This window comes from Myotis davidii, unplaced genomic scaffold (assembly GCF_000327345.1).
Source record: "Myotis davidii unplaced genomic scaffold, ASM32734v1 scaffold880, whole genome shotgun sequence".
In the NCBI taxonomy this organism is placed as follows: domain Eukaryota; kingdom Metazoa; phylum Chordata; class Mammalia; order Chiroptera; family Vespertilionidae; genus Myotis; species Myotis davidii.
In genome coordinates, this window is record NW_006292566.1 from 27,020 (window position 1) to 38,299 (window position 11,280).

General features: G+C 62.3%; 1 protein-coding gene across 1 annotated transcript; it reads right to left on the reverse strand.

Moving 5' to 3' along the window:
* Positions 1-669: 669 nt before the first annotated feature.
* On the reverse strand, positions 670-9,364 carry MOB2 (MOB kinase activator 2). The gene is made up of 5 exons (XM_006765994.2): positions 9,113-9,364; positions 4,117-4,277; positions 3,459-3,552; positions 2,173-2,297; positions 670-1,664 (listed from the first exon to the last, which is right to left on the reverse strand). The coding sequence occupies exons 1-5, from the start codon at positions 9,220-9,222 to the stop codon at positions 1,354-1,356; spliced, it is 801 nt and encodes a 266-aa protein (XP_006766057.1). The 5' UTR covers positions 9,223-9,364; the 3' UTR covers positions 670-1,353.
* Positions 9,365-11,280: the final 1,916 nt, after the last annotated feature.

The window sequence follows — 11,280 nt, forward strand, 5'->3', positions numbered from 1 at the left end:
GAGGAACCTGGCTAGAGAACCTGGCTAGGTTGCTCACCAACTAAACGCTATCTCCGTGTCATTCCTTCTTCGCCAACTCCACACCTTTGGGAACCCCTGGACCAAGATGTCCCCCATCACCAGGTGTGATGTCAGACAAGGGGGGGACCTGCCAGAGCCCCTCCTCTGCCCACACAGGGCCTGGACACAGCCCCTCCCCCATTTGTTCCTCATGCGCTGACCCACTGTATGCATTCCCCACTCCCTTGTCCCGACCCTCCCTCTGCCCACCCAGCATGGCCCCTGCAGTTCAGCCCATTGGGAAACCCCACCATTTCTCACCCACGCTCTAGAGTCCCTGCCACCTGATGGAGGCCCAGCACAGGGAGAGTGGATCCAGCTTCTGGAAATGGGTGACACGGGTGTGCCCTCCCTCCAGGGGTCAGTGGGGAAGCCTGTGGCTGTCCCGGCAGAAAGGGCAGCGTCTGCCATTGGCCGCAGCCAGCATGGGTCCTGGAAGCCAGTGAGAACTCTACACCCCAGGCCGCAGGGAGGAGGTGGCCCCAGGGGGGTGTGGGGACCTCTGGGGGGATAGGGTGGGATAGGGGACAAAGGGAGGGAACCAGTAGTGGCTGCAGGGCCAGGCCACCCTCAGCACAGGTCAGGAAGACGCTGAGGACACACAGGCGCTAACCTGAGAGAATTCTTTTTATTCGAGCAAACAGAGAGGAGCAGAGCGTGCAAGGCTCTGCCTTCTGCCCACAGCTGCTCCGCACAGGCTGCCGCCCCCGATGCCTCGGTCCCAAGGCCGGCTAGTCCAGGGTCCCTCTTGGGCGGCAGGGGCAGGAGGAACAGGGACATGAGCTGGGGGGCCCTACAGAGCATCGCTGGCCTCCCCCTTCCCCCCAAGCTGAACTGCCAACAGCCAAGATCCAGTCGAGGGGAGACAGGAGGAATCTAAGATAACCCACCCTGAAACAACACAACCAAGAGGAACCCAGGTCTGCAGCCCAAGGCCTAGGAGGAGCCCCATCTCACTGGCGACTTCTCAGAGTGGCAGAGCCGGGGAGGTGGGGCCGGGCCGCAGAGAAGACAAGGAAAGGAAGCCCGGAGGAAACAGCAGAGTCCCCTTGGTGTGCTGAGCGAAGGAAGGAGTCCCAGGTGCTTCTCGACAAGCGGCACTTGTCCATCCAACAGGAAAATGGAGCGGGAAGCAGGCAGACGCCGGCTCCGGGGTCCACACTCTGCATGGCCTGGCCTGGGCAGCGTCACCTCTCCAACTGCGTGCCCAGCACATGTGCGCACACAGGTGGACACACGCAGGCACACATGCCACCGTCTCTGCACACGTGCACGCCTGTCTGGCCATGCGGCTCACCTCTCCTTCACATGGTTCTGTGCCCCTGCACCCCCACCGCTGGCCCCGTCCGTGCTGCCCCCACCGTGGCCCCCGCTGCTGCACAGCACCTCCGTGAGGTCGTCCATGACGGCGGTCTCTTTGGGATCGAGGAGATTGAACTCCCTGGTGAAGAGGATGAAGTGGATGTAGAGGGTGTTCAAGTGTCCATGCAGCTCAAGCGCCAGGGTCTCCTTGAAGTGGGACGAGTAGATGTGGGCCAGCACGTGGAACAGGTACCTGCAGATCTTCTTCACCAGGGACTCGAAGGAGCTGGGAAACTCTCGGCCTGCGGACAGGGCTGCGTCACCCTGGCCCTGCTCCCCACAGCGCCCCTCCTGCCCCTCAGAGCCCTCACCAGGCATGCAGGGTCACCCCCAGCAGCCCTCACTGAGCAGCCACCAGCACACATTCGAGTGACTTGGTCCCCGGGGCCCAATCCCCAAGAGCTGAACCCCCCGGGCCACCTCTGCGACCAGAGGTCAGAGACCCACCACATGCCGCCCACACCTGGATTGGCCCCGGGGGCCCTCTACGTGGCCTGGACCCAGGGGAGGCACATGGGGACGTCCTGCCAGCCAGATTGAGGCCCCTGGAAGCTCAGGATGACCCAGAGCACCGCCAAGCCCTGTCCAGCTGGACACACCCACACCGGCTGCTCAAGGCCCACAGGTCCCAGAGCCTGGGACGATGGCATCTTGACCCAAGGTGGCAGATGCCAGGTCAGGCAGCTGCCTGCTCCTCCTCATCTGCAGCCAGGCCCACCCAACACTGAGGGGCACTGCTGAGAGACCTACCGTATTTCGTGGGGAACACGTCCTCATCCGTCACCAGCTTCTGCACAGAGCTCATGACAAAGTCGACGTACTGGGGGGCAGTGCACTTGACCTTCTTCCCTCGCTCGTCATACCAGTAGTACTGTCTGTGGGGACAAAGAGGCTGGTCATGGTGCCACCCCAGCCACACAGCTGCCCTGGTCCGGAGGCGAGGGGCCTGCTGCAGTCAGAGGTGGTGCCAGGTGGGTGGCCACTATTGGAGGAGGTGTGGCAGGCACCCAGGCTTCTCCTCCAAGGCCCTGGGGACACACCTGTGGGACCTGAGCTGTGTCTGATAAGGGGGCCGACTGGACCGGTTCTGACAGAGTCCAGGGAAGAAGACCCCGTCCTTGCACACCTCCCGCCACACTTGCTGCAGGAGCCACTTCTCTGTGGCCTCCTGCCCAGCTCACCCGCCCTGCCTGCCCCATCCTCCCTTGGGCCATGCCTCACAGTGGGACATGAGGGACACCTCAGCCACCTCATGCTCTTCCCCAAAAACAAGGAAGAGAGAGCTGGTGCCATGTGACCTTGTTCCCACGTGATCTGGCCCTGAGCTGGGACCCAGTGGGGCCAGGAGAGCAGGACCCAGGGGCTGAGAGCCAGCACCGTCGTATGCAACGTGAATGCAGGGCGGTGTGCTCGAGGCCGCAGAGAGGAGCTCCTGGCCTCCTCCTTGGCGACCAGCCTCCTGTCGGCCTGTGTCCACGTCCCTCACTCCTGCTCTGAAGGCTGGGGGCAAGCCCTGGCCACGTGGTGGCTCTCCTTCCCACATTGCACTGAGCCAGGGCAGTGCTGCCAGGGGCTGTTTGCTGAGGACACACATGGCACAAGGTCCCAGGGAGAGCAACCAGCACAGGCCTGTAGGGGTCTCCCTCCCTGTGCAGTGCAGGAGCCCCGAGGAGGAGCCTCTACTGGAGGACGGCCGGCGGGAGCAGGGACCGCCTGCAACTTCGCGGGGCTTGTCGTCTTGGGAGCCCCACCGGGCATGTCCTGTCCCTAGGAATCCGGCCTGTTAGCCTCAGGCCAGCCCCTGGCACCCACACCCCAACAGGACCCACATGGTCAGTGTCCCTGCCCTGGCTGGGCTCTCTTCCCGTTTCCCTGCCAGGCCCTGGGCCCCGTGGGGACAGGAGAGCACGGCTGAAGAAAGCCCTGTGCCGCCGGGAGACCTCACAGGGACCGTGAGCAGGTCTGAAAGGCGGAGGTGCAGCCGCAGGATCATGGCCCCACAGCCCACCGAGTCCCCAGGGCCAGGCGGCACTCACGTGTTGCACACGGCCATGGTCTGGCACGCCTCCCCCGTGCAGAACTCCGAGATAGTGCTGTACTGCAGGTTGACGTGGTGGAAGAACGTGGTGGCTGCGAGAGGAGAGAAGAGCAGCCGTGAGCTCCACCACCTGACGCGGCCACTGCCCAGGGCAGTGCTCTGTGCTGGGATGGCCAGCACGGGTCACACAGACCAACGCCCCGTGGGGAGCACCAGCCTGGGGAGCAGCCACCAGCCACCGCCAAACCAGCAGCAAATACCAGGCGGGCGGGAGCTGGTGGCCATCAGGCCTGAGTCAACAGAAGGCCACTCCAGCCCGCCACGCTTCAGAAAAGAGCCAGTCCCCTGCAGAATCCTACCACATGTGCAGGAGGCCCTCGTGTGGCATTCTATGAGCCCTGAGCCCCAGGCCTGCTCAGGGCCCACACCGAGGCCCCTCAGTGCACTGCAGGGCTGGCCATCCATGCCTCAGCATCCAGCCCTCCTTTTTGGTGAGCAACAGCCAGGCTGCTGGCCACATGGACAGCACACCCTCTGCAGACAGAGCTCTGGGGATCCCCAAGGACCTGGAGGGCGGCCACCTGCACTGCCTCCCTGCCAGCTGCAGCTGCTGTGGCTCCCAGCCCACCAGCTGCCCGCCCACCGTCCCCACGCACTATTGCTGGCCAGCCACTCGTTGAGGTCGATCTCCCGGGGCAGCACCACCAGCTCTCTGAACTCGCAGTCGGTGATCCTGGACTTGGCGTACTCTGGCTCCAGGTACACCTTCTTCTCCTCGGCCGCAGGCTTCTTCCCGTTGGGCTTTGCTTTGGACTTCCTGCCGAGAGAAGGAGCGCCGTCACTGCCCGGCAAGAACCCCAGGAGACAGCTGGTGGGACACCAGAGAAGCCTCCTGGAGATGCCTTGGGGGTTCTGCTCCCACTGGCACCATGTGCCGTCCCCCAGCCATCGTCTGGCCACTACAGGGGAGAGGGGGACACAGACACATGAACCGGCAGCCTGGCATCATGGGTTGAACCTGGAACTCTGGGCTCTCCCCCACGTGTGACGCCACAGCCCTGCATCAGCCCGGCCCACGCCAAGGGCCTGGCGCCCAAGGCAGGACCGATGAGCAGGACACAGGGTTGGGCATCACTCACCCTGACCCATGAACAGAGTCCCAGAGGCAGGTGGGTGGTGGGCAGGCGTCCTGAGCACTGTTGCCGCCGACCCCCCAGCCCCATCATCACGGCTGCAGGCTCAGCCGCACGACCCCTATCCCACTTGCCTCTCTCCCTCGAGTGCGGGGAGCAGGTTCCCAGGGAGAGGGAGGTGCCAGCCAAAATCTGCAGAAACGGCCTTTTCTCACTGAGGTTTTTTCTTATTTAGGAAAACAGTTCTTTCCACAAAAACGTGCCATCATTTAACACAGAACAGGTGTGTGTGGCTATTTTTACATGAACGAGTCCATATTTCTAACACGTCTTGCTTCCATCTGAGTATGAACATCGGTGGCTAAACACCACGAACCAATGCTCGCTGGTGCTGAGGGGCTGCATCCCCTCCTCGGTGGAGGCTGTGGCCCAGAACCAGCCTCCTGCCACTGCCCCAGGCCAGATCTGGGGCCAGGTCCCTGCGGCTGAGGCAGGCCAACGGGATGGCATGTCCCCAAGAAGGAAAACTGCCCAAGGAGTGGCCTGGAGCCGCAGCTGGAGCTGCCCGGCCAGGCTAGGTTAGACACAGGAAGCTGCGTCTGTCACACCTTGCAGTCCATGGGCAGGATGTTGGGAGGGTCCCCCTGCGCACAGGACCCCCACCTCGGCCCTGCCTCCTGCAACCCAGGAGGGGCGTGTGGTCGGGTGCGGGCCCAGCCCCAGCAGCCCTCTCTCTCGGGTCCTCAGACCTGCAGGAGAAGCCAACCCACTCTCTCCTGGCCCCTGTCGCTTGCCCCCACAGCTACAATAAAAACATACGGCCCTGGGGCCTCGGCGGCCCTCCCCCAGGCCCCAGGCGAGGCCCATGGGCGGGGGCGGGGGGGGGGGGCACAAGCTGTGGGATGAGAGGTCTCTGCAGCTCCCTTGACCTTGCCCTTTTTTTGTTCTGTTTTGAAAAGTTTCTGGTGGTTTATTTGAGAAACAGGAAGAAAAAATGGTTCCTGAACGCCAGGGAAATATTTTCCTTTCGGCTTCTCACAGGAGATCTTCGCCTTAAAAGGCGGCGTGTGCTGGCCTCCGGGGCAGGGCCTGAGTGGCCAGTGCCAGGGGGAGGACGGGACAGACTCAGACCAGGGCCCTGACCCTGCCTGGGTGGGCCAGCTGGAGTGCGAGCACGGATGCCACACACTCAGTGGGCACTCAGGGGTCCCCGTGGGGGCGAGCTGTTCACTGTGGACACATGTGCCCAGGCAGGGAGGCTCCGTCTTCTCCAGGTCGGAGCAACAGAGGGAGACCAGGCCCCAGGAAGGGCTGGGAGCACCGGGGGCTCTGCGGATGCCCTGAGACACTCACTGGGAGTGGGTGGGCAGGTGGGCCATGCCACTCCTTGCCCGCAGTCCTTCTCCTGACCCTGGGCCCCTGCTCCCGAGTGATGCACCACCCTGTCAGAAAGCCACAACTGGCCAGGAAGGTCCCCGTGCCTCCAGCCCCAGGCAGGTAGGACATGCCTGCAGGACACACCTTGCACCAGCGCCAGCCTCTGCTCAGGCTGCGCACCGTGTCCAGCGCCTGGACCAGGCTGCTCCGCCCTCCCCCGCACTCGCACAAACTGGCCCACGGCCACCACAGGCTGGTGCACACAGCCTGGGCCTCCGGGTCTGGTGACCACGGTATGGGGACGGGACGAGGTGGGGCCCAGGCCGTGGAGCTGGCTGCTTGACCTACCTCCACGCTTTGCTGCTTAGGAGCAGTGTCACCTAGTGACTCACAAACATGCCAGAGCACTAGCCTGCAGTGGCCATTACAGGAGCGGCCACGACCAGCCACTGCCACCATCGTGGGCATCGCACAGGCCTGCACGCTTCCTGTCCACGAGACCCATCCAATGTCACAGCCCCCGCTCACCAGGAGGGCCCTGCAGTCGTCAGTGTGGCCCATCTGTGCTGAGCTAGACCATGTGCGCAGGTGTGCGTGAGGCCTGCTGGGCCCACTGGAGGTGCAGTGGGGCTGTCCCCCATCGGCTAAGAAAGGAGTCTGGCTCTAGGAACACACAGAGCATTGGTGGGCTGGCCCCAGCTGAGGGGACACACCGAGTGCCAAGTGCCAGCCTGCCCCACAGCCCACGGGACACGGCCCTAGGCACCTGGCTGGCATGGTCCCACCCTCTGAGGAGCAGCAAGTAACTTCCAGGTTTTGAAAGTGGGATGAATCTTCAAGGCACCAGTCAGGCTTGGCGAAGGCTGGTAATCCCCAGGTACAGGGTGAATGCACTCCCCTCTTTTCCTAGGGTCCCCCTCAACCTGGTGTGCGTGCATTATCACTCCCTTGCTCCCTCGCGGATGCTGGGATAGCTCAGGCCATTGCCAGGAGAGGGATGCGGGCAGGTCTGGAAGGGGCGCCCGTGGGAAGTCAGAGAAGGGTGGAGACCCTGCGAGCAGGAAGGTCCAGAGGTGGCTGTGTCTGGAGACAGCCTCGTGGGACATGGGGTGTGGGAGCTAGAAAGTCTGGAGGAGGGAGCAGGGTTATAGAAACCTAGGCTACGTGAGCAGTGCTCAGGTGCTGGGAGCCCCCACAGAAACTGCTCCAGGGAAAGGGGTGCTGTTGGTAGACTAGAAGGGGAGCCACAGAGAGGAGGGCCAGCAGGACCCCACCCTGAGCCTCAGCCACTGCTCCTCACTCCAGGCTATCTCAGGGCAGGCGCCCGACATGAGGAAGAGCTGTCTGGGGGGCAGTGTGCAGGCAGGGGCGGGGCAGCAATGTTCCTCGCGGAGGCACAGGCAGCTCCTGCCAACCTCCTCCGTAGGGCACAGGGACTCAGCCCCACCCTGGCTGGAGCTGTGGGGTTACCCTGTCACCCCTAACGGCCAGGCACCGACATGCTGGAGGCCGCTGGCACTGGGGCTCTCCGCCTTCCATGGACACCTCACACCCGAGTTTTTGATGCAGGGCCCTGGGGTGGGGCCTGAACTGTCCTGAACCTCAGAACTTCCCGGCCTGGCTGTTCTCTCAGGTCCCAACCAGCCTGGCGCTTCTGCACCCCGATGGGCACAGAGCCTGGGAGGTGCCATGGACCCCTGTCCGGTCCCCGTCAGACCTCCACAGGCTGTGGCGGCTGGACTGCTTCTCCTGGTTTGACTGCCCACGGTCAGCACCCCAAACAAAGGGGGCTTTCATAAGCTAATGCCCCACCAGGAGGGAGACTGTCCACAGGCAGCCAGAAGAAGGCAGGGCAGGAGCTGCACACGCCGCTGGCCCCAAATTGCAGCCACCATGTGGCCACGGGTTCCGCTCTCACTCTGCCTGTGAAATAAGCGGCTCTTCCTTCAACACCGGGCCCAGGTATCACCTTCGCCTGGAGTCTTCCCAGGCCCCAAGTGAGAACAGCGGGCTCGCCCCAGCCCCGACCAGCCCCGACCACCCCCACCCCCCCTAACCCCCAGAGCTCACTGGGACCTCTGGAGTCCCATGTGCAGCTCAGACCATGGGTTCTACCCTGTCTTCCGTGGGGCCATTTCCATGGCCAGCCCTTTTCCATCATGCACACTGGTGTGCACACACCCACAATGCACACAGGTGTGCACACACCCACAATGCACACTGGTGTGCACACACATGGCCGCCTACGCTGTCCAAGACAGTCACTTTCCCAACTGGAACCAACGAGCTGGAGAGGGCCGCCAACTTGCTCACGTTTCCAAACCCCCTGGTGAGCTGACCTGCTGCAGAAGGGAGAGGTGGACACCAGAGGTGCCCAGAGATGGCCAGAGGCACGGACCTCACTGGTTCTAGAACTCAGCGGTCACTCCACCAGGACCACCCATCAGGCTTGGCCCACACCCGGACCCTCACCACAGCTGCTATTCACTTAGAGTTACAGACAGAACTGGGAAAGCGAGACGCTTCCACTTGACAGAGGACCCACTACAGTCACCTGAAGGAAAGCAGGCTTGAGCTCAACTGTGACACATTCCAAGTGGCCGCTCCTGACCCCCGGGGCCCCTCCAGCACCGACCCTGACCCCCAAGGGTCTTTCTGCTCCAGCTGGGGCTGAGCCATGGCCCTCGGGCCCCCCATGCACACGCACAATCATACTGGGCGAGGAAAGGTGATACCCATGTGGGGGCACTGGAGGCCTTGCAGTAAAAGAAGAGGTGCAAACGATCGTGGACAGCCGGCCACAGCCTCGGTCAGCTCTCAGGATACGGCTACTCATAGGCAGGCTCCAATCACTCGCCTGGAGACAATAGGCCACACACCCCCACAAAGAAGGGCCTGTCCCGCAGGCTCAGCGGGGACGAGGCAGGACTGCTGTGGCCAGAAAGACTCACCAGTGGGCCCTTCTCACCTCCCAGGTACAGGCGCCCCTTCCTTGCAGGGGCAAACTCCCTCCCTAGAGCAGCAGGATGCAGGCATTTAGGGGAACCCCTGACCACGTCCTGGGGGCAGCAGACAACTGCAGCCTGACCCAGGGCAGGGACCAGGGATAGTCTGACAAGCACCCCCAGTGCCCAGCGTTCACCTGAGCACTCTGCCGACCGCCTGAAGCACCATTTTGCAGCTGAGTCCAGTCTTGGGGGGCTGGCTGAGCAGAGCCCGGTCTGCGGGGAGGCTGCTGTGATCCCCCAGCATGCTGGAGCAGCGCAGAGGTGCCGAGGGAAGTGGGAGCCCCAGCACCAACTTCGCTCCCTCCCTGGGCAGTCTGCCTGGAGCAGCGACACCAGCCAATGAGGACGCGCAGGGGAAAGGAGGGCTCTGGCCTGGCAGACACACAGCTGCTCCTTTCACAGGCCAAGGCCAGCCCGCCTGGTTAGATGAGGGCGTGTCTCAGTCAACTTTTCAAAGTGGCGCCTTGCGGGCGGTGCTGTAGGGGAGGGCAGAGCCCCAGGGAAGAATGCGTCAGCCGGGCCCTGGCACCTGGAGGCCCTTCTGACACAGCTGGGAGAGCTCTTCTGAGAGCAGGCGGCAGCTCTGCCCATGACCTCCTGGGGCTGACAGCACCCCTTGCCTGAGCCCAGCCCTGTGTGGCTGCAGACACGGGCTGTCACCTGCAGAGTGACGCCGCCCGAGGCAGGAGGAAGACACGGCTGGCAGCTTTGGGGCATCCAGACCAGGCATGAGCTGCCCAGGGCCTTCCAGTGGGGGGAGAGGCCGTGTGGCCACGCCTTCCTGACATTGCTGGCAGGTGGGAGAGCAGGAAGCACCGAAACCCCGAACGGCTAACCACAGGGGCAGCAGTCCACAAAGATCCCTGAGAGGCCCCACCCAGCCTGGAGCCCCATGCTCAATCCCCACCTGCTCAGCCCTGCCCTCCACCCCCGTCTCCCTCCCCAAGGCAGCATCCCATACAGGGCCCCACCCACCTTCTCACCTGTCCAGGCTCAACCCAGCTCAGCACTGAGGACGGAACAACAGGCACGACGGGGACCAGGGCAAAAAGCCCCTCTGCCCCCACAGCCACCCAGACTGTCCGGCCACAGCAGCAGGCAGCTGGAATAACTGAGCACTCGGGGTTGCTTCTAGGCTCACCGTGTCCCATCCCCTGCCCTGCCCTGTCCTAGAACCAGCCACCTCCGCCTTGGTTCCTTCACTGGAGAAAACAGCCTCTCCACTGGCAGCACAGAGCTGTGTGCACATCTGTCCACTTCAGACACAGCGTCTGCGGGCAGATCACGCTGCACACGAGTCCCTCCCAATGCCCCTACTCTGGTCCCTCACCCATGGATCACTGCAACCTCCTCCGGGCTCCTCTGTAACCAGCCCCAGACATCAGAACAGCGCAGAACTAAAGTGACATATGGAGAGATTTGAACAGAGGCGCAAGAGCTCTGAGAATTGGGAACGAGAGCTCCTGAACAACGGGGGAGCTACCAGAGGCTCAAAGCGACACACGGGAACACAGAGCTGAGAGAACACACAAGTGGGACTCACATTTCCACTGTGCGATGATGGAGCAACAGGCAGGGGCCCAGACCGCCAGCAACGCAAACAGTGAAATACACAAAGCAACTGGCGACGCAGGACAGCATGCTGGCGCACAGGAGGCTGGTGTGGAGCAGGCACACAGCTGGGGCTGCTGACAGGATGGAGCTGCCTCATCAAGAGACTCTGGCCCTACGGACAGAGCCACCCAACCCTCTGGCCAACCACATGGCTGAGGGTGTACAGAGCCTCACAAACAACAGCTCCAAGGAGCTGTGAGCTCAAGCAGCATTCCAGAGGTCATAAGGGCAGGAAGACAGCGTGCTCCCACACCCAGAGCCCCACTGCAGGCTCTGCAGGGGGAGCAGCAGCCCCAGAGGAAGGGTATCTTTAGACTGGCCCCCAGAAAGCTTTTGCTAAACCAACAGCAAATGAACGGCCCGCTGGAACCACCACCACCACCACGAGGACGTCGGAGGACCTTCAACAGGATCGCCACCCCATAGCTAACACAAACAGATGTGCATATCAGGTGAGGAAACAGAAAAATGCAACCATAACCAGGAAAACAGAAACAGACTCAGACACGACAAAGATGCTGAAGGTGAAAAAGACTTTAAACAACAAAAATAAATATATTCAATGATTCAAGGACTTAAAGAAAAGGATGAATACAATGAGTGAAAAGATTAGGGTCCTCGAAAGATATAGAAATCAGAAAAATACAAGCAGAAACTTTTAGAACTGAAGATTACAATATCTGGAATG

Excerpts from the sequence above, each read along its gene's own strand:
- MOB2 (XM_006765994.2), bottom strand. The coding sequence starts at position 9,222 with ATGCTGGGGGATCACAGCAGCCTCCCCGCAGACCGGGCTCTGCTCAGC. Across the intron at positions 3,553-4,116 it reads CGAGTGGCTGGCCAGCAATA|CCACCACGTTCTTCCACCAC; the intron begins GTGCGTGGGGAC and ends CTCCTCTCGCAG. Across the intron at positions 2,298-3,458 it reads ACCATGGCCGTGTGCAACAC|ACAGTACTACTGGTATGACG; the intron begins GTGAGTGCCGCC and ends TTGTCCCCACAG.